The 23,946-nt window shown below is 44.2% G+C and overlaps 1 protein-coding gene across 1 annotated transcript in view; it reads left to right on the plus strand.

Moving 5' to 3' along the window:
- LOC140205397 (voltage-dependent T-type calcium channel subunit alpha-1I-like) overlaps nt 1-23,946 on the plus strand; it is a 426,562-nt gene that overhangs the window by 39,020 nt on the left and 363,596 nt on the right. The window contains exon 3 of the mRNA XM_072272989.1: nt 13,494-13,591. Coding sequence (XP_072129090.1) covers nt 13,494-13,591 — 98 coding nt within the window. The remainder of the gene's footprint in view (nt 1-13,493; nt 13,592-23,946) is intronic.

Raw genomic sequence — 23,946 nt, forward strand, 5'->3', positions numbered from 1 at the left:
CTTTATTTTCCAGGTGTTCTAAGTAGGAATGTAGGGCCAGAGAGATGGCATCTGCCATTGACCTGTTGCTCCAGTAGGTGAATTGCAAAGCGTCGAGGTTGACTGGTAGGCTGTGGTTGATGTGTGCCATAACCAATCTTTCAAAGCACTTCATAGCAATTGATGTCAGAGCCACAGGTCGATAGTCATTCAGGCATGCCAACTTGCTCCTCTTCAGCACCGGGATTATCGTTGCCTTCTTAAAACATGAGGGGAACTTAGACTGAAGCAAGGAGCAGTTGAAGATGTCAGCAAACACTCCAGCTAGCTCGCTTGCACAGGCCCGGAGAACCCATCCTGGGACGCCATCTGAGCCCGTCGCCTTCCTTGGATTTATTTTCAGGAAGGCCCTTCTAACGTCCTCCTCGGTGACGATGAATCTCGATGCCCCAGGTCCGGTTCATCCGGAGGGAGCGGGATGCTCCTCTTCTGTTCGAATCTTGCGTAGAATAGGTTAAGTTCATCAGGAAGAGAAGCACCACAGTTATTGATATTCCCAGCCTTTTCTTTGCGCCCAGTGATCTCATTTAGACCCTGCCATAGTCTACTGGCATCCCTCTGGTTAGCCTGGGCTTCCAACTTGGCTCGATATTGCCTCTTGGCGCCCTTAATGGCTTTCCGGAGTTCACGCCTGGATTCCGTGTAGCGACTGGTATCCCCGGACCTAAAAGCCACGGCTCTAGCCTTTAAAAGGGACTTGACCTCATAATTCATCCAAGGTTTCTGGTTAGGGACTACCCGGATCGTCTTGCGAGAGACACAGTCCTCCGTGCATTTCCAAATAAAGTCCTTGCCAGCTGAGGCGTACTGAGTCCTTGAATACTAACCAGTCTACCAATTCAAAGCAGTCATGGGGGATCACATCCGTTTCCTCCATCCAACGCGACACTACTTTTGACACTGTGACCTCCTGCTTCAGTTTCTGTTTGAAAGCTGGGAGGAGGAGTACGGCCTGATGGTCCGATTTTCCGAAGTGAGGTTGTGGGACGGAACGGTAGGCATCCTTGACCGCTGTGTAGCAGTGGTCAAGTATATTCGGGCCTCTACTGGGGCAGGAGACATGTTGGTCTAACTTTGGCAGTGCCTTTCTGAGGTTGGCCTGGTTAAGGTTCCCGGCTGTAATGAGCAAAGCCTCCAGATACCTGGTCTCAAGTTCACTGATGTTGGCATACAGTATGTTCAGAGCACACTCCACGTCCGCCTGGGGTGGAATGTAGACCGTTGTCGGTATGACCGAGGTGAATTCCCGTGGCAAATTCCCGTGGCAGATAGTAGGGACGACACTTCACCGACAGGTGTTCCAGGTCCGGGCTGCAGGAGCTTGTCAGTGCCACTGTGTCCGAGCACCACACAGTGTTGATCAGTAGGCAGACTCCACCTCCCCTCGTCTTGCCTGAAGACGCCGTGCGGTCCATCTGATGGATCGAAAATCTTTCCAGTCGTACCTCCTACATCTAATAAAGTGGTCACTGAGTATATTTGTGGACTTCTGCTGCTGTAGCCTACCCATTTCAGGGTTCAATGTGTTCTGAATTCAGAGATGCTCTTCTGCACACCACTGTTGTAAAGTGTGGTTATCTGAGTTACTATCACATTCCTGTCAGCTTGAACCAGTCTGGCCATTCTCTTCTGAAGTCTTTCATTAATAAGGTGTTTTCACCTACAGAACTGTGACTCACTGGATGATTTTTTGGTTTTTCTGCCCCATTTTCTGTAAACTTTAGAGACTGTTGTGACTGAAACCCCCAGGGGATCAGCAGTTTCGGAGATACTCAAACCACCCTGTCTGGCACCGACATTCATTTCAAAGTCTAAGTCACTTAGAATGCATTTCTTCCCTATTCTGATATTTGATCTGAACAACATCTGAACCTTTTGATCATATCTGCGTGTTTTTTATTCATTGGGTTATAAACCACACGGTTGGCTGATTAGATATTTGCATTGAAGGGCAGGTGTACCTAATAAAGTGGCCACTGAGTATATTACTAACAGATTTCACCTTTCAACAGTTTTTCTAAGTCTCCTTGAGCTTTTCAAAGAAGCATGTTATTTGTGTATGTATTTCTCATTAAGGAAGGTGTCAGACCTTGACTCAGGTCAATAGAGTCTTGGGTTGTATCTCCCACTGTCTGTACTGGATCAACTTATGAGATACATTTGCAATCATACAACTCTCTTTCTTATATCTCACTGGAAGGACTTAACAATTTGCACGTATACTTCTAAATTTATCATCGACCACACCTTCGCTACACCTTTTTCACATGCCAGAACCAAAGGGGAAAACTTCAGTAAACTTCACTCGCCCCAAGTCTGAACTGTACCCACAACCTATGGGCTCACTTTCAAGGACTCTTCACCTCCTGTTCTTGAAATTTATTGCTTTTTTTTCTTTTGTGCTTGCACAAATTGTTGTCTTTCGCACATTGGTTGTTTGTCCATCCTGTTGAATGTGGTCTTTCATTGATCCTATAGCGTTTCTTGGATTTACTACAAATGCGCACAAGAAAATGAATCCCATGGGTGGTATATTTAGATTATGAGAACACTCGGTCCTCCTCTATTGTCATTTAGAAATGCATACATGCATTAAGAAATGATACAATGTTTCTCCGGAGTGATATCACAGAAAACAGGACAAACCAAAGACTAACACTGACAGAACCACATAATTATAACATATAGTTACAGCAGTGCAAAGCAATACCATAATTTGATGAAGAACAGACCATGGGCACAGTAAAAAAAAGTCTCAAAGTTCCGAGTCGATTGACTCCCGAGTCCCCGATAGCAGGCGGCAAAAGGGAGAAACTCCCTGCCATAAACCTCCAGGCACCGTCAACCTGCCGATGCCTTGGAAGCAGCCGACCACAGCCGACACTGAATCCATCCATCCGAAAACTTCCAGCTTCCGACCAGCCTCTCCGATACAGCCTCCCGAGTGCCATCCTCTGCTGAGCGCCTTCGACCTCTCCCCGGCCACTGAAACACGCAAAGCTGAGGATTTTGGGGCCTTCAGCTCCGGAGATTCCGGATACCACACAGTAGCAGCGACAGCGAAGAGGGCATTTCAGAAGTTTTCCAGATGTTCCTCCGTACTGTCACGCCTGCCTCCATCAAATCAGAATTGTGCACGGTCCCCTACTTGACAGATAACAGACATCATCACCGAAGTGGCCGCGCACGCTGCTGTGCAGCCATCTTCTCCCCCCTCCCGGGATGACACATATGTACTTTGATGATAAAGTTACTTTTAATGTTGAACTTTGATTTGTTTAGTGGTGTTAACTTTCAACCTCCATCATGTTGTATAAACCCTTTCTGCATGGCTTAGTCATAATATTGTTTATGCCTTAACTGCTTGTCTTCAACTCTCTGCTCAAGATTTAGCAGAACCAAGCTTAAACATATTTTGAGTCTTTACGCATTGGTAACTCACCAGAATAATGACCTGCACACGTTATTCTTCGGTTTAGCAAAAAAAAAATTCTAATCGATTCCCCATTGTCAAATCCTAGCTCCCCTGTAATGCTTGCTTCTTCAGCATCCTCGACAATTTTTTACTGATCTCCTGAGATGCACCATTCGACTCTGGATGATAAGATGAAATATGCTCCTCTGTTTTGTAAAGAGCTCGAAAATAAATAAACAAAATTGAGGTTGGTTGTCTGGGAATTCACAATCCACAATGCAGGATAATAGATCTCAATTCTTCAATAACACATCTATTTAGTACAGGAGTCAACATGTTTAATATGTTGCATACTGTAATACAATATCCACTGTAGCTAGTGTAGCAGTGCTGATATCACACTATTCAACAGGTTTGTATAGAAGCAAAGATTCCTCTGGATATGTTATAAGCAGACCAAGGAGGCAATGTTAACAAATTTTACGGCATATGCCAGTGATATTAAACCTGATTCAGATTCCAATTCTGATTCTGGCTAGGCTGAGATATTGTTCCCTGAGTGCAGGAGGCCAAGGGGAGACATTATAGAGGAGTGCAAGATTGGGAAAGATGACTGGTCACAGTCTTTTTCCCAAAATAGGTGAGTCTAAAACTATATAACCATATAACAATTACAACATGGAAACAGGCCATCTCGGCCCTTCTAGTCCGTGCCGAACTCTTACCCTATCCTAGTCCCAACAACCTGCACTCAGCCCATAAACCTCCACTCCTTTCCTGTCCATATATCTATCCAATTTAACTTTAAACGACAACATCGAACCTGCCTCAACCACTTCTGCTGGAAGCTCGTTCCACACAGCTACCACTCTCTGAGTAAAGAAGTTCCCCCTCATGTTACCCCTAAACTTTTGTCCTCTAATTCTCAACCCATGTCCTCTTGTTTGAATCTTCCCCGCTCTCAATGGAAAAAGTCTAACCACGTCAGCTCTATCAATAAACAAATAGAAGACAGAGATTTACGGTGAGAAGGGAAAGATTTCAGAATCAGAAACAGGTTCATTATCACTGACCTTGGTCATGAAACTTGTTGTTTTACAGCAGCACTATGGGACAAAGCAATAAAATTTGCTAAAAATTACAAAATAAGCAAATACTGCGGAAAAAGGGTGCCACGGTCGAATAGTAGTTAGCACAACACTATTATTGCTTGGGATTTCAGAGTTTGGAGTTCAACTTCAGCGCCTTCTCTATGTTCTCCCCATGACCATGTGGGTTTGCTTTGGTTTCCTTCCGCAGGCTAAAGGCGTGCCGGTTGGTAGCTTAATTGGTCATTGTAAATTATCCTGTGATTAGGCTGGGATTAAATAGATCGATTGTTGGGCAGTGCAGCTCATTGGGACTGAAGGGCCTGTTCTACAGTGTACCTCTAAAATAAAATAACATTAAAAAATTTTAAAATGGAAGAACGAAGAAATGTTCATGAGTTCATGGACCGTTCAGAAACCTGATGGAGGAGGGAAGAGGCTGTTCCTAAATGGTTGAGTGTGGGTCTTCAGGCTCCTGTAGCTCCTCATTGAAGATAGTGATGAGAACAGGACATTTCCAGGTTGGTGAGAGTCCTAAGTGAGGGATGCCACCTTCTTGAGGCACTCCTTCATGAAGATGTCCTTAATGGTGGAGAGGGTTGAGTCTATCACCCTCTGCAGCCTCTTGTGATCCTGTGCACTGGAGCTCCTGGAGCAGCCAGTGATAAAACCAGTCAGAATGCCCTCCACTGCACACCTATGGAAATTAGCAAAAGTCTTTGGTGACATGCAAGATATAAGCTCCAAGATGTAGAAGCCTTTTCACGCAGAAGATGATGGGTGTATGGAATGAGCTGCCGGTGGAAGCTGTAGAGGTAGATATAATTGCAATGTTTAAAACAGGTACAGGGATACAAAGGTTTAGAGAAATGTGGATGAAATGGAGGCAAATGGCAATAACTCAGATAAACATCTTGGTTGGCATGGCACCATCCGGACCATGTTCTCTTCTCACTGCTGCCATCAGGAAGGTGGTACAGGAGCCTCAGGACCTATACCGCCAGGGCCAGAGACAGTTATTACCCCTCAACCATCTGCACTTGAACCAGAGGAGATAACTTCACTCAACTTTACTCACCCCAAGACTGACCTGTTCCCACACCCTGTGAACTCACTTTCAAGGACTCTTCATCTCATAGTCTCAATATTTATTGCTTATTTATTTATTTATTATTATTATTATTTTGTTTCTTTCTTTTTTGTATTTGCACATAATGTCTCTTGCACATTGATTGTTGCCCGTTTATTTTCACTGAATCCGTTGTGTTTCTTTGTATTTACTGTGAATGCCCACAAGAAAATGAATGGCGACATCTACGAACTTGGATAATAAATTGACTTCAAATTTCCAACATTGAACTTTAAAGCTGCACACAATATCTCAATGATTCTACGACTACGACTCTGCATTGTTAATACTCCCTACCCTACTTATCCATATTCAGCTGAGACACATAGTTTGGTGAAAGCCTTTGTTGTTCTCTGCTCTGCATTGAAATCTTCTGAAGGAGGCAAAGGATACTGCTCATTGTCGATCATGTCACTCAAAAGTAATCATATTCTCTATTCTATATTCACCTCTGCTACAATTGGTGTTGCCCTCTCACTCTAGATTGTCTTCACTGGAACGCCATTCCATTCTAATTCATGCAGCTCTTCCTCCAACTCATGCCATAGACTCATAGAATCATAAAACAGGCCATTTGGCCCATCTACTCCATGTCAAACTATTACTCTGTCTAGTCTCGTTGACCCACACCTGGACCAGAGCCCTCTATACCCCTACCATCAATGTAATATCCACATTTCTCCTAAATGTTAAAATAGAACCGACTTATACCACTTCCGTTGGAAGCTTGGTCCACAGGCACACTTCCTTCTGAGTGAAGAAGTTCCCTTAAATATTTCACCTTTCATACTCAACTTATGCCCTCTCGTTCTAGTCTTACCCAACCTCAGGGGAAAAAGGCTGCTTGCATTTACCCTATCTGTCTCCCTTATAATTTTTGCATACCTCGGTCAAATCTCCCCTCTTTCTCCTCCATTATAGGGAATAAAGTCTGAACCTATTGAACTTTTCTCTATAACTCAGGTTCTCAAGTCCTGGCAACATGCTCGTAAATTTTCCCTGTATTCTTTCAATCTCATCGATACCTGTAGCTCCTCCTTGAAGATAGTGATGAGAAAAGGATATTTCCAGGTTGGTGAGAGTCCTAAGTGAGGGATGCCACCTTCTTGAGGCCAGGTGACCAGAAGTGCTCGCAATACTCCAAATTAGGCCTCTCCAATGTCCTGTACAATTTCAACATGACATCCCAACTCCTTTCTCAATACTCAGTACTCAGTGTGGGACCAGTCAAAGCTCAGATGGATTGGTTCTAAACCTAGCTTTATCAGAATATTTGTTTTGTAACCTACTTCCCTTGAGCATTTCTATAGACCTTCACAACAGCACAGTTGAGTGTAATTTGGAAGCTAAATGCCCCTTCTTGTCAACTCTCTAAGCCAATCTTTGTCTGTTAATGTTGACCAATTAATATTGTCAGCCACACCTACTGGCAGTTCTGGTTACTGACCACTGTGGCTCACTAAACATTTTAGCCATGAAACAGTCTTCAATACATCACCGAGTATGATGTTCTCCTAGGAAGTTGTTTATTGGTGGGTCCTCAGGTAGCTGTAGAGGCTGATCCGGGATCCACATATTCCAGTGTAGTGTGGGCAAGAGTAGGTGTTGGCTGTAGTTCGTGGTTGGGTCTTTTAGCTGTTTTGTAGCTGCCGCTTGTTCTCTGTGACACAGCGGAGGTCGTTCTCATGTAGCGCATCTCCCTCTTGAACAGATTTCCTCTGGGTGTATCAATTGAGTGCAATGTCTTCCCAGATTTCAGATGCCATGTAGAATTTCTTCAGGCTGATCTTGTTGTTATCTTTAAAGCATTTCCTTTGCCCACCAGGGACTCGTTTTCGCTTTGCTCTTCTTAAGCAACACTTGTCTGAGCTACATTATGCATTTCTTCCCAAGATTAAGCAACTTTGATGCTCATATTGATACGCTGGCCAGTTTACACGTGCCTTTGCCTCAAAATGGCAAGTCCAGTTTGCCTCACGACTCCAGAGACCTGGGTTGGAGCCTGAGCTCGAATGCTGTCAGTATGGAGATTACTTGTCCCCTCCCCAACCCCACCCTTGCTGTCTGAATGGGTTTACACAAGGTGGTTCAATTCAAACCCCTAGATGTGCTGGTAGACTAAATAGCCACTATAAATGACCATTTAGTGTCAGTGTAAATAAGGAAAGAGTTGTATATGCTAAAATGAGTAACACAAATTGGCGTTGGTTGGGAATGTGATTGCTCTGAGAAAGTTAAAGGTGGCCAGGTTAGAGATACGTCTCCAACAAAGGAGGTTTCCTCCACTAGCTGCAGGTCACCCTTGGGCAAGGTGTAGCACCTGCTTAGCCCCCCACCAACTCCCCAGTCAGGGTCACGTGAAGCCATGGGTGCAGGTGGTGGATGATTATATGAGTAGCTGGTGCATATCACAGGTCCTGGTTAGGTGACCACTGATGCCAGGCAGACCACCTCTGGTAAAGGCTGGGGGGGTCACCTGTTTTGTAAAGACACAGCCCAGAGGACAGCAATGGCAAACCACTTCCATAGGAAAATTTGCCAAAAGCAGTCGTGGTCAAGACCGTGATCACCAACGTCATACGACACCGCACATAACAAATGAGTGAAAGGACTGCAAATCTACAGCCCCGAGAGTAGACTGTGATGAATTAGCATTTTTGTCTGGGAAAAGTGAGATCATTGTCCAGGGTCAGGTACCAAATACTGGGCTATCATGAGAAAGTGCTAGTGTATGGGGTTTTCAAAGGTATAAAAAGAGGCAATTTCTTTGTGCAAGGACAAATCATCTCTTAGGCTGGGCCACAAAAGCTGCTATCATTGATGGTTGGACATAGAAACAAGGACATCTGGAGAGACAGTGAAAGTTAGTTGGATCTGCAGTTCCCTCCAGCATTCTGCAGATCAGCTCACTTAGTGGATAAGTATTAGTTTGAATTCTGTTCTACTACTTTGTTAACCATTTGTTTTTCTTTCAGCATTAAATGTTTAATATAACTAATAAAGTGGGCACGTGGTCAAGTGGTTAAGGCATTCGACTAGCGACCTGAAGGTCGTGAGTTCGAGCCCCCAGCCGAGGCAACGTGTTGTGTCCTTGAGCAAGGCACTTAACCACATATTGCTCTGCGACGACACTGGTGCCAAGCTGTATGGGTCCTAATGCCCTTCCCTTGGACAACATCGGTGTCGTGGAGAGGGGAAACTTACAGCATGGGCAACCGCTGGTCTTCCATACAACTTTGCCTGCGCCCTGGAGAGTGAAGACTTTCCAGGCGCAGATCCATGGTCTCGCAAGACTAACGGATGCCTTAATAGCCAATAAAGTGCCTTTTTGTGGTTTAACGTATGTACAGTGACTGCTTTGTTGGTGAATACATACGGGAATGCCCCTTACTGAATCAGAAAAGGACATGGAACAAATTTTTTGTCATTGTTATAGTCAGTTAATGGCACAAAGAGGAATTGATAAGCCCGTGTGAGAGAAAATTCACTCAGTGACCACCTTATTAAGTACACCTGCTGGTAAATGCAAATATCTATCCAGCCAATCATGTGGCAGCAACTCAATGCATAAAAGCCTGCAGACATGGTCAAGAGGTTCAATTGCTGTTCAGACCAAATATCAGAATGGGGAAAGAAATGTGATCTAAGTGACTTTGACCATGGAATGATTGTTGGTGCCGGATGGGGTAGTTTGAGTATCTCCAAAACTGCTGATCTCCTGGGACTTTCACACACAGCAATCTCTAGAGTTTACAGAGAATAGTGTGAAGAACATAAAACATCCAGTGAGCAGCAGTTCTGAGGGTGAAAATGCCTTGTTAATGAGAGAGGTCAGAGGAGAATGGCCAGACTGGTTCAAGCTGACAGGAAGGTGACAGTAACTCAAATAACCACGTGCTACCACAGTGCTGTGGAGAGGAGCACCTCTGAGCACACAGCATGTTGAAGCTTGACGTGAATGGATGATAGCAACAGAAGACTTGAAAATACACTCAGTGGCCACTTTATTAGGTATTTAGGTATTAATAAAGTGGTCACTGAATGTATATTGTAGGGAGAATGGGACTAATGGGATTGTTTCCATGCAGCTAGCAGAGATCAGAGAGGCAGAATGGCCTCCTTCATCATTCCAAAGATAAAATTAATCGGTAGGGTTGAGTTGTTCTCCGATCTGGGCAGCGTAATTAACAGCACACTGTTGATGTCTCCCCGTATGGTGACGAAACATTTGCTGGTAATTGCCAAGATCGGAGAACGACTCAACCATCAACCCCCCAAGCTACACTGAATTTCCTGAATTACTTCCAATAAAATTAGTTGTTACATTTTCCACCGCTATCGCTGGTCACAAAACTGCTACCTACGTCCAACGTTCGCTGTGGCTTCGGAAACACAGCTTCGTCTTCCTGCTGCAAACCCTTCCCTCCTCTGAAGTAATCACATTACTGAGGTTTCTTTGATCCACTGTGTTGGCTTTAAGCTTGCTCAGTAAGGATTTCTAGCCATTTTTTCCTCTAGCAGTTAATGTATTTGGCAGTTTTAAGTTGACATATGTACGCTGGATGGTTTCTATTACATCTGTAACAACAGTTTGTGTCTGTCTCACCCACACTCTTTGGATTCTGCAACTTAGCTATTGGCTTTGCATTTGTTCTATGACTGTAAACAGCAGCTGAGTCGATGCTTTGAACTGGTTAAGCTTCCTTAGCACTTTTTGATGTCATCTCCAAGGCCCCTTGTGATATTCTGTTGCTTTAAAAACTTCAACTGCGTTCACTCTTCGAGCAAACTGGTTATAACGCCTTAAGATCTAGCAGCAGAATTAGGCCATTTGGCCCATCGAATCTGTTCTGCCATTTCTTCATGGCTGATCCATTTTCCCCTCTCAGCCCCGATCTCCTGCCTTCTCATCATGTCCCTTCATGCCCTGACCAACTGGCTATTTGATCATGCTCTGATCAAGAATCTATCAACCTTTGCCTTAAATATACATAAAGACTTGGCCTCCACAGCCACCTGTGGCAATGAAATCCACAGATCCACCACTAACTGGCTGAAGAAATTCCTCCTCATCTCTGTTCTAAAAGAACGTCGATCTATTCTGAGGCTGGGCCCTCTGGTCTTAGACACACCACCATCCTATCCACATCTACTCTATCGAGGCCTTTCAGCATTCGATAGGTTTCAATGAGGTCACCCCTCATTCTTCTGAATACCAGTGAGTACAGGCCCAGATTCATCAAACACTCCTCATATGACAACCTTTTCAATCTCAGAATCATTTCATGGACCTCCTTTGAACCCTCTCCAATGTCAACACATTCTTTCTTAGATAGGGGGCCCAAAATTGCTCACAATATCCAAGTGACACCTCACCAGTGCTTTATAAAGCCTCAACATTACATCCTTGCTTTTATATTCTAGTCCTCTCGTAATGAATTCTAACATTGCATTTGCCTTCCTCACCACCAGCTCAATCTGCAAATGAAACTTTAGGGAATCCTGCATGAGGACTCCCAAGTTCCTTTGCACCTCAGATTTTCAAATATTCTCTCCATTCAGAAAATAGTCTATGCTTTTATTTCTTCTACCAGAGTGCATGGCTATATGCTTTCTGACACTCTATCTGCTATCTCTTTGCCCATTTGTCTAATCTGACCGAGATCCTTCATTAGGACTGAAAAGGAAGGGGGAAGATAAGGTGCCACATTAGAGGCTGCTTAATAAGATGAGAGCCCATGGAATTACAGGAAAGATATTGGAATGGGTGGAGCATTGGCTGATAGGCAGAAAGCAAAGGGTGGGAATAAAGGGATCCTATTCTGATCGGTTGCCGGTTACTAGTGGTGTTCCGCAGGGGTCGGTGTTGGGCTGCTTCTTTTTACAATATATATCGATGGTTTAGATTATGGATTAAATGGTTTTGTGACTAAGTTTGTGGATGACACCAAGATAGGTGGAGGAGCAGGAAGTGTTGAAGAAACGGAAAGGTTGCAGAGAGACTTGGTCAGTTTAGGAGAGTGGGCAAAGAAATGGCAGATGAGATACAATGTTGAGAAATGTACGGTTGTTGGACAAAGAAATAATCGGGCAGATTATTATTTAGATGGGGAAAATATTCAAAAATCAGAAATACAAAGGGACTTGGGGGTCCTCGTGCAGGATACCCTAAAGGTTAACCACCAGGTTGGATCAGCAGTAAGGAAAGCGAATGCTGTGTTGGCATTCATTTCAAGAGGAATAGTGTATAACAGTCAGGAGGTGTTGATGAGGCTCTATGGGGCACTGGTGAGACCTCATTTGGAATACTGTGTGCAGTTTTGGGCCCCCTATCTTAGAAGGGATGTACTGATGTTGGAGAGAGTTCAGAGAAGATTTACGAGGATGATTCCTGGAATGCAGGGGCTAACATACGAGGAGCGTTTGTCGGCTCTTGGACTGTATTGATTAGAGTATAGAAGAATGAGAGGGGATCTCAAAGAAACATTTCGAATTTTGAAAGGATTGGACAGAGTAGATGTGGAAAGGCTGTTTCCCTTGGTGGGTGAGTCCAGGACAAGAGGCCACAGTCTTAGAATTAGAGGGTACCCATTTAAAACAGAGATGAAGAGAAATTTTTTTAGCCAGAGGGTCGTGGATCTACGGAATTCAATGCCACATGCAGCTGTGAAGACTCGATCATTGAGGGTGATTAAGGAGGAGATTGATAGGTCTCTAATTAGTCGGGGTATGGGGAAAAAGCCGGAAATTGGAACTAGATGGGAGAATAGTATAGCTCATGGTGGAGTGACAGAGAAGATGTGATGGGCCGAGTGGCCTACTTCTGCTCCTTTGTCTTGTGGTCTTGTCTTGTGAAGAAGCCAGAAAAAGAAGGTGGGGGGAGTGGGAGGAGGACAAGCTAGACGGTGATAGGTGAAGACCGGTGGGTGAGCAAGGATTTGAAGAAGCTGAAAGGTGAGAAGTGGAAAAGGTAAAGGGCTACAGGAGAAGAAATCTGACAGGAGAGGAGAGTAGATCATGGGATAAAAGGAAAGAGGAGGAACACTGGGGAAGGTGATAGGCAGGCGAGGAAAAGAGGTAAGGGGCCAGAATGGGGAAATGAAGAAGAGGGAAGGGGGAGAAAAAAATTCACTGGAGGTTAGAGAAATCAACGTTCACACCATCAGGTTGGAGGCTACCTAGACATAACATGAGGTGTTGATGATGAAGGGTCTCTGCCTGATAAATTCACTGACAGCATCACCTAACTTTGGATACCTGGTTTTAAATTAATAACTCCGCACTATTCTCAGCTGTTCAGTATTAGCTGTCAAGTGTTGTGGAACATCATATAACGTACCATAGAGATGTTAGGTTCTGATTTCCCAGGCAATGCCCTCAGTATAGGATGTTTCCTATAGTGGACCAGAAGTCACAGCCTCAGAATAGAAGGACATCCCTTTAGAAGAGAGATGAGGAGGAATTTCATTAGCCTTTGGATGGTGAATCTGTGGAATTCATTTGCACAGATGGCTGTGGAGGCCAAGTCATTGGGTGTATTTGAGGCGAAGGTTGATAGATATGTCACAAGGACAAGGTACATCAATAAATACATGTAAGTGCGTCAAAAGTTGTCAAAAGATTGGTGTTGAGAGGGATAATAAATCAGCTATTTGAATAATAGAGCAGACTCGATGGGCTGGATAGCCTAATTCTGCTCCTACGACTTATGGTCTTGTAGCATGTTGTTTGTTATTCTAGATTCCAGCACCTGCAGCCTCTTGTGTCTCCAATGTCCTCACTTTGCCTTGGTTGACTTTGTGTCCTTTTCTCCCTTTTGCAGGATGGTGGAGTACTCACTGGACCTTCAGAATGTCAGCCTCTCTGCGATCCGGACAGTCCGAGTCCTCCGCCCACTGAAAGCCATCAACAGAGTACCCAGTAATTCCGATTTCCTTCTCCCGGGCGCGAGCATTGCTGAGCCTGCCTTAGTTAGAAAAAAAGACAGAAAGCGCTGGAAATGCTCATCAGGTCGAGCAGCGTCTGTGGAAAGGAAAACACATAATGTTTCAGGTTTATCAGATATGGGAAAGAAGATAAAAACATCTAATTATAAGTTGCAGAGAAGCTGTGGGAACATAGTGCAATGGGAATATCTGTGTCACAGCGAGACCAACTAAATGGAGGCAATTAGAAGTTAGAAGGTAACGATGCATTGCTAATAGCAGGGCTGTGGTACATGTGGAGTAGACCTGCGATTTTCTCCTTTTATGTCAGATTTCTGGGGGTAGCGGGGCTATGATCTGAAGTGAGATTGGACGGATTACAGCAGCAGAAGACCAAGAACATACAGAAATACATTCAGTAGCGAACTTATTAGGTACAGGACGTAATAAAATGACTACTGAGTGTACATATTTAAAATGTCTTAAGGTAACTCTACATGGTTGTAACTAAATAAGGACATGGTATGAAGTCTTTGATGAATTGCTCTGTTCCAGTCAGAGAAAAAAGTGCTTTGGAACAACACATATCTCATGGAAGAGTGGCTGATGCAAAAGTATTACCAGTGCCCAAAGTCTCATAAATTCAGGTTCACTTGGCTGCCAAAAGAGAATAGATATGAGTTATTTTGGATCCCATGAGCGAAATTGTCAGCTCACAGCTTGGCTGGACAGTTGACTGAAAGGTCAGAGATGCAAGTCTTTGGCTGTGACTCATTTCATTGGCTGCCCTTCACTGGGCTGGTTCCAAACCAACCCTCTGGGTAAAGTTTGCAATGGCTTGCGAGAGACCCTGGAGGTTGTGTTTATAAAACTTTTGGTTACTTACCACCTTGCAAGTAATGAGCAGCCAGAAAGGGTCTTTTAGACCATAGCTCAGAAAGTCACAGGAAGGGGTGATGGGCCCATTTTGTCTGTGACCCTATAAACAATAAAATAAATTCTAAGTCCCCTGCCCTCCCCACCTTTCCCAGATCTTCCTCTGTAGTATTTGAAACCAGTTGCCTTTCAAAGACTGCTGTGGTCAATATGACAATCATTCAGGAGTTTTCCTAACTTCCCTTCTTTTATTTTGCTGCTCACCTTATATCTGCGCCAAACTTCACGGCACTGAAGGCAATTCCTCCATCTTTACTCTGTCAGAATCCCTTGTGAGTTTATCTTTAAACAGCGTGATTTAGCCTCCTCTTAACCTCTCCTTCAGCGAGAGCAATTCTCACTTCTCCTAGTCTTAACGATTACCCTGAACCTGACTTCAGTTGATGCAATGATTCTATTCTGGTAATCATGGTGAGCTTTTCCCCTGACAAGGGAACGAGAGCACAGTGGTTGAAAACAAAAAAAATCAGTGCAGGAGTTGGCCATTTGGATTTTGAAGCCTAATTTTCCATTTATACAATCCTGGCTGATCCTTTAGACCATATACATAGTCACCCCACCATCCATCTTGACGCCTTTTGCATCTAGAAATCTTCCTACTCTTAAGTACGTCAGTGACTTGGCATCCACTACCTTCTCTGTTTGTGAATTGCCCAACCTCTCAAGAAATTTCTCTTCATCTCAGTCCAAAGTAACTTACCCAATATCTTCACCTTGTCTTGACTCCCTAACCAGGGGAACATCTGGTCTGTGGAGCATTTCAGAACTTCTTAGGTCTCACCAACCTCTAGTGAATGCAAATGTAGTTTCCCTGTTATCCCATATGACAGTCCTGGTAGTCCTAGAAATCAGGGTGAAAATTTGGGGAAGACTAGCATTTTTGTGAGAAAGTCCAGCGGAGTTAGAATTCTGGGACAGGAGAATCTGCAGATCCTGGTAATAGAACATAGAAATCTACAGCACATTACAGGCCCTTCGGCCCACAAAGTTGAGCCGACATGTAACCTACTCGAGAGACTGCCAAGAATATCCCTAGCGCATAGCTCTCTATTTTTCTAAGCTCCATGTACCTATCTAAGAGGGTCTTAAAAGACCCTATTCTATCCCCTTCCACCACTGCCGGCGGTGCATTTCACGCACCCACAGTTCTCTGTGTGAAAAACTTACCCCTGACATCCCCTCGGTACCTATTTCCAAGCTCCATTAAACTATGCCCCCTCGTGTTAGCTATTTCAGCCCTGGGACAAAGCCTCTGGCTACCTACACGATCAATGCCCCTCATCATCTTATACACCTCTGTCAGATCATCTCTCATCCTCCACCGCTCCGAGGAGAAAAGGCCAAGTTCACTCAGGCTATTCTCATAAGGTACGCCCTTCAATCCAGGCAACATCCTTGTAAATCTCCTCTGCTCTCTCTTTATAGTATCCAGATTCTTCCTGTAGTGAGGTGACCATAAATGAACACAGTACTCCAAGTGGGGTCTGACCAAGGTCTTATATAGCTGTAACATTATCTCACAGCTCTTGAACTCAGTCCCACAGTTGAGAATGCCAACACACCATACGCCTTCTTAACAACACTGTCAACCTGCACGGCAGCTTTGAGTGTCTTATGGACACAGACCCCAAGATTTCTCACATCCTCCACACTGCCAAGAGTCTCACCATTAATATTATATTCTGTCTTCAAATTTGACCTACCAAAATGAACCACTTCACACTTACCTGGGTTGAAGTCCATCTGCCACTTTTCAGCCCAGTTCTGCATCCTCCCGATGTCCCGCTGTAACCTCTGACAATCCTCCAGACTGTCCACAACACCCCCAACCTTTGTGTCATCAGCAACGATTTTGAGCGATATTCACAAAATGCAGGAACTCAGCAGGTCAGGCAGCATCTATGGAGGGGGAAAAAATAGTCAACATCTTAGGCCAAGACCCTTCATCAGGATTGTAATGGAAGGGGGAAGAGGCCTGAATAAGAAGGTGGGGGAGAAGAAGGGCTGCAAGCTGGCAGGTGCAATTAAGGGGGAAGGTAGATGTGTGACTTCACCTATCACCTGCCAGCTTGTACTCCTTCCCCTTCTCACCACCTTCTTATTCTGCCTTCTTCCCTCTTCCTTTCCAGCCCAGTGCCCCAGCCCAGAACGCTGACTGCTTTATCCTCTCTATTGATGCTGCCTGACCTGCTGAGTTCCTCCAGCATTTTGTGTGGGTTGCTCAAGACTAGCAGGATCTGCAGAATCTCTTGTGTCTCAGTATTTTGACTCTACTGGACTTTCTAACAAAAATGCTACTGTTTTCCAAATTTTCTCCATGATTTCTAGGATGCCAGGACTCCCACGTGGGATAACAGGGGAACTAAGTTTAAATTCACCAGAGATTGGTGAGACTTACTACCGGACAGATTTTGAACACATGTATATATGTAAGTGGTACATAAGACACAGCCCTCTGCTTTTATTTCCATTAACTTTTTCAAAATTGGCATAATCCATGATGCAAATCTATCCACTCCTGATCCATGTATCATTTGGTACAGTTACAGGGATTGAGAGGAATGGTTCAATAATTTCATTTAATATCAAGGAATGTATATGGTATACAACCTGAAATTCCTACTCTCCGCAGACATCCACAAAACAGAAGAAAATCCCCAAAGAATGAATGACAGGAAAATGTGAGAACCCCAAGGCACCCCTTCCCTCCCCCAGCCCCACCTGCCTCAGCAAAAACCATTACCGCCACCACCACCCACCATGCAAGGAATAACAAAGCCCCTAATGAGACCATGATCTAAAGTTCATTGAAAAGTTTACCCCAACAGTTCAACGTGCCATAGTCTCTCTCTCTCTCTCTCTCTCTCTTGAGAGAGAGAGAGAGAGATATCACTCCTTCCACAGTGAGAGGGGAGACCAACAACTCACGGTCATGATGTTACAGTCTGCAGTGTCCCTTATTTGGGCAGCAGTGTATACTGCTGTCTCGATGTTCGGATCTCCCACAATGCTTTGATCATGGGCAGAACTATAAGATCGTGAGGTACAGGAGCAGAATTAGGCTAATTGAGTTTCTTCTGCCATGATTGTTTTTTTTTCGAGCCCATTCCCCGACCTTCTTGCCATAACCCTCAACCACCTTACCAGTCACGAGCTTATCAATCTCCGGCTTAAATAGCCAGTGACTCGTCCTCCACAACCCTCTGTAGCAACAAAATCTACAAATTCACTACCGTCTGGCTGAAAAGGGTCCCTCTCTGCCGTTGTTAATTTGTATTTTCCAGAGAAGCATTAATACTTTGGTATGGGATCAGTTCACCTCCAAAGAATTGTGCACATTGGTCTATGTTTGTTGGTGGTCAGACAGAGTTCAAATATATACTTTGTAAGTATTTTATTGATTTGAAGGTGTGATACACTGAAACTCTCTTTAACTCTAGTTCAAAATAGATTGCTAAAGTTAGCCAGAGATTACAGACAGTCTAACTCCAGTGTTATTAAGTTATTTTCTGTTGCAGGATGAGTTTCTCCATAATTTTGAAAATAATTCCATGTTCTTTTTTGAAGTGTGAAACAGCAATTTGCATATAGACAAGACTTACGTTCAGGGTGCTATTTTTACACTGGTATAGATGTTCATGTCATTTAATATCAGCAGCTGCGGTAAAACACTATTAATTTTCTTTTGAAGTGATGATTAAGAGGTTTTCAAAACAAGCCTGATTGTGTTCTTAAACCCAATCAAAAGGTGTCCATCATGTAATAACATGCTCACCTGATAGGTTCTCCACTAGACTGTTATCCACAAAACCAACTTCAATGCGGACTTGTTAGTTACTTAAAATAAGGACTGATTTCTATAGTCAGATCAATAACTTATTTCACGAAAATGACTCAGCTTCTGCTCGAGTGGGCAAAAGTCGCTTCATAATGAGACCAGGAGTGGGCTATTCAGCTCCTGTACCTTGCTTGACAAAGGTACAAGGTGATAAGAGGCACAGATCGAGTGGATAGCCAGAGACATTTTTCCCAGGATGGAAATGGTTGATATGGGGGGCATAATATTGTGGTGACGGGAGGGAATTATGGCGGGGACATCAGAGGTATGCTTGTTACACAGAGAGTGGCGGGTGTGTTGAACACACTGCCGGGGTGGTGGCAAAGGCCACATTAGGAGCATTTAAGAAACTTTTAGACAGGCACACGGATGATAGAAAAAAGGGAGGGTTATGTATGAGGGAAGGGTTAGACTAATCTTAGAATAGGTTAAGAGGTTAGCACAACATTATGGGCTGAAAGGTCTGTATTTATACTTTATACTTTATAAAGTATAAAGTATAAAGTAAGAGGTTAACACAACATTAAGGGCTGAAGGGTCTGTACTGTGCTCTATACAAATTATATAAGTTTCAGAGACTTTGTTTGAGAGATGGACAGAACAGGATGTTTATTTTTCTAGAGTTTATTATTTTAGGAGATATATTTTTGGGAGGTAAAAGAAGAGGAGTAGTTGATTATTAATCAGAGACAGTACTACCCAGACAAGGATTATTCTGTCGCTACTCCTGCCCTACAGTCCATTGCGTAGGTGGGGGTTTTTTTCTGTGCATTGTTCCTCTCTCACCCACTGTGTCCACTCTAGTTTACTTTTATTGAGATACAACATGGAGCGAGCTCTCCTGGCCCACCAATCCCCCAATTTTAATCCTAGCCTAATCGCGGGACAATTTAGAGTGACCAATTAACCAACTGACCGGTATGTCTTGAAACTGGAGCACCCAGAGGAAACCCACGTGGTCACTGGGAGAGCGCACAAACTCCTCACCTGTACCATAAAGCGTTGTGCTAACCACTACACTACCGTGCCACCCCATACACAGCCTGGTGCACAAAAGTGGGAGGGAATTAGCAAGTGTCCATTCTAGTTCCTGTCCACATTTCACTTTGAGAAATGAGATGGGAAAAATAAGAGGAGGTGATTTTGGAGCGTAGAAACTCATGACAGGCAGTTTCCTTTACCTCTGCTCATTACTTCCATTATTTCATTCTAGTCTCTTCAGTGCTCAGTGTAATGACTTGATGCAAGACAAGCTCTTAGCTGTACCTGCATCCATGTGACAATAATAAACCTGAGCAGTTATACAGGAATGAACAGAATTAAAACAAAACAAAACCAAAGTCCATTGTTGTGCAAAGTGTCACTTTGCTGTACTGAGGTAGTCATTGGGATTATTGCACACAAAAATGCAGGTCAGGCAACACCTATGGAGAGGAATAAACAGTCGATGTTTCAGGCTGAGAACCTTCATCAAGACTCAGTGTGTGATTCAGGAACCAGTTGGTTGAGGGGACGTAGAAAAGGGTCTCGGCCCGAAACGTTGACTGCTTACTCTTTTCCATAGATGCTGCCTGACCTGCTGAATTCCTCCAGCATTTTGTGTGTGTGTTGTTTTGCAGATTTTCTCATGTTTGTAGCTGTTCCTGAACCGGGTGGTGTGAGATTTCAGGCTCTGTACCTCCTGTGCAATGGTAGCTGTCAGAAGGTGCCATGGCCGGGATGATGGGGAACGTTGATAAGAAAGACTCTGCTTTCTTGAAACAGTGCATTCTCTAGATGCTCTTGAAGCTGGGGAGGGACGTGTGCATGATGTACTGAGCTGATTAGCTGCTCTGTTGTCCGACCCAGTCTCTATACAGTTTTCTCTAGCCTTGAATGCATCTGAGTGTCCGCAGGGCTTTGAAAGTAGAACTCCGTTCAGTTTGTTTATGAACAAATCCAAAGTACAAAGTAAATTTATTATCCAGGTGCATGTATATCACCATATACAACCCTGAGCTTCATTTCCTTGCAGGCATTCTCAGTAAATTCAAAGAAATACCATAGAGACAATAAAATCTTTACACAACAAGACAGACAAACAACCAGTGTACAAAAGGCAACAAACTGTGCAAATACAAAAAGAAAAAAAATAATAGTAATAAATAAATAAGTAATAAATCTCAAGAACATGAGATGAAGAATCCTTGAAAGTGTGGGAACAGTTGAAATTTGGGGTGAGTGAAGTTACTCTCACTGGTTCAAAAGTCTGATGGTATTAATAACTATCCTGAATCTGGTAGTTTGGGTGCTGAGGCTCCTGTAAATGAAATTTTCTTCACTCAAAGTTCTATGCAAAGGAAATGGTTAACAAATAACATTTTATTGTGCTTTAGTCTTCCTTAAAAGCACTTTATAATACTTTTGAGGTATGGTCCCCATTGTAAGGTCTGCGTAGCAATGTACATATGATTCATTCTGATGACGATTAGGGTGGCTCTCTGCTTTACATCATTGAGTTTCCAGCATCAAGAGCGTGTCAAACTTTGTATGGAGGTGTCTAGGACAGGACTTGAACCCACAAGCTACTGACCTGCTAAGCTGCAGCAGACAGCAAGCTTCAAAGGAGATGAAGGGAGGTGCCAGCAGAAAGTTGTCCGGAGAGCTGACGACTTGTGAAATCCAAATGCTCCACGCCAGTTATAAATCAGGATTGGAAGCCATTCTGTGCCGCCTGAGTTGATAATATCAGACTAAGTGGCTGCTTGCTATGTGAACCATTAAACAGCTCTGCCGGAGAAAGATAAGGAACTCAGTTTGTCAGATTAATCTGAATCTCCTCCAATCATTTACAGATCTATGGACATCTTGTGATAAGGCTGCCTTTATCAAATGTCCACTGAAGAGTGCATTGGGAAATTTCTGGCTACATCACACCTTTTAAATGTGACATTCATCACGCCACTATTTTATAAGGCTCAAGAAAAAGGCAGAGAGATTTCCAGCAATTACACAAAGCATTCGAGCATTCACTGGCAGTTTGCATGTGCAGGTTGTGGACACTTTTCTAACTTGGTGAAGAGACTGTAGTTTTCACCTGTTCCTAACAGTTGATCAGGCCAGTACAGGCATAGTACAGGCCAGTATTCTCAGGATCTCAGGATGTGCCACACTGGCAGATGTACAGTACTGAGGGAGTGCCATTGTCAGAGAGACGGTACCGAGGGAGTGCCATCAGAGGAATGGTACCGAGGGGGTGCCGCACCGTCAGAGGGATGGTACTGAGGGAGTGTCACACCATCAGAGGATGGTACTGAGGGAGTGTCACACCGTCAGAGGGATGGTACTGAGGGAATGTCACACCGTCAGAGGATGGTACTGAGGGAGTGTCACACTGTCAGAAAGGCAGTACTGAGAGACTGCAGCACTGCTGCCAGGGATTTGGGGCAGAATTCTGAACCGTAACTCTGTGGAAGTGCTGCCCGTCTGATATTCCGTCTGGACACCTCGGTGTCTGATGGTGCTAGACTGTGGGATCCTGACGTATAGAGGATGGCCAGCCTTATGTAGGAATGACAAGTTGCTGTGTCTCAGAGTATTTCATTACGAAGTGTTTCAGAGAGCTGGCAGGAGATGGTTATAAAATTCTTTTACATTGTATTTTCATGAACACATAATCATTATTATTACGTGTCACGCAGCAGTAAGATTACGAGTATTCACTACTTCTCTTTAAATTGTCATGATCAAAATCTCCTTCAGAGCGTGGTAACAACGTCTGCAGAGAAATTGACTGATTTGTTCTGTAACAATTCCATCACCTCGCATTTCATCTCTCGATCTCCTTCCAGCCTCAACAGGACTATGCTAGGACAGAGGAGTCTTGTTCCAGTCGCCCTGGGGCTTGTGCTGATTTGCACGGGTGAGGAACGGTAGCGGTAATTCGGTGTGAAGTCCAATGAGTTACGGCGTCACATTAGCACATTGAGATCTGCCTGCCGGGCAGAAGCTTAGAGAGTATCTGCAGTCCCAATGTCATTTCTGGTTAGAGCATAGAACAGCACAGCACAGGAACAGGCCCCACGGCCTACAATATCAGTACCAAACACAATGCCAAATTGAACTAAATCTCATTGTCTGCATATAAACCAGATCCATCCCTTCTCTGCACGTTCATCTGTCTGTTTAAAATCCTCTTAAACTCTACAGCCTTATGTACTTCCCCCACCACTCCGGCAGCCCGCTGCAGACACCCACCACTCACTGTGCAAAATACTTGTACCACACAACTTTTAAAGTTGATGGAGAGGAATAAACAGTCGATGTTTCTGACCAAGACCTCTGATTAGGGTCCCGGCTTGAAACGTCGACTGTGTATTTATTTATCGAGGTACAGTGCAGAATAAGCCCTTCTGGCCCTTCAAGCCATACCGTCTAGAAATTCCCCCAATTTAATTTTCCAGCCTAATCACAGGACAGTTTGCAGTGTCCAATTATCCTACTGACCGGCACGCCATTGGTCTGTGGGAGGAAACCAGAGCATCCGGAGGAATCCCATGAGGTCATGGGGAGAACGTACAGACTCTATACAGGCAGCAGTGCGGATTGAACCCTGGTTGCTGGCACTCTAAAGCGTCCTGCTAACCACTACGTTATTGCGCTGCCTATATCCCGTCCATAGATGCTGCCTGACCTGCTGAGCTCCTCCAGCGTTTTACATGTGTCGCTCTGGATTTCCAGCAACTGCCGAGTTTGTTGTGTTTATATCTTTGATCTTTCTCTCTCTCCCCACCCTCCACTTACCTTTAATGCATTTCCACATTTAGATTATAAGGATACGCAGTCCTCTTTTATTGTCATTTAGTAATGCATGCATTAAGAAATGGTACAATGTTCCTCCGGTATGATATCACAGAAACACAAGACAGACCAAGACTGAAAAACTGACAAAAACCACACAATTATAACATATAGTTACAACAGTGCAAAGCAATACCGTAATTTGATAAAGAGCAGACCATGGGCACAGTAAAGAAAAGGTCAAAGTCTCTCAAAAGTCCCATCATCTCACGCAGATGGGAGGAGGAAGGAAACACTCCCTGCCGTGAGCTTCCAGCACCGCAAACTTGCCGATGCAGCATCCTGGAAACACCTGATCACAGTCGGACTCTGAGTCCGTCCGAAAACTTCGAGCCTCCGACCAGCCCTCCAACACCGAGCACCGAGCACCATCTCTGCCGAGCTCTTCGACCCCAGCCCTGGCCGCCAGCAGCAGGCAAAGCCGAGGATTTGGGGCCTTCCCTCCGGAGATTCTCGATTGCACAGTAGCAGTGGCAGCGAACCGGGCATTTCAGAAGTTTCTCCAGATGTTCCTCCGTGCTTCTCACATCTGTCTCCATCAAATCAGGATTGTGCCAGGCCCCTATTTAACAAATACGATATCATTTCACCGGAGAGGCCGCGCGTGCCTTATTTGATATTTCCGCTCTGGGGAAAAGATTCTATCTACCCCAACTGTGCCAAAGCCTGAGCTGCAGTAATTGGATCCAAATATGGGTGTCAAACCCTTAGAAAGGATGCCAAGGCTTTAGAGAGGG

Source organism: Mobula birostris, chromosome 11, assembly GCF_030028105.1.
Source record: "Mobula birostris isolate sMobBir1 chromosome 11, sMobBir1.hap1, whole genome shotgun sequence".
NCBI classification, from domain to species: Eukaryota; Metazoa; Chordata; class Chondrichthyes; order Myliobatiformes; family Myliobatidae; genus Mobula; species Mobula birostris.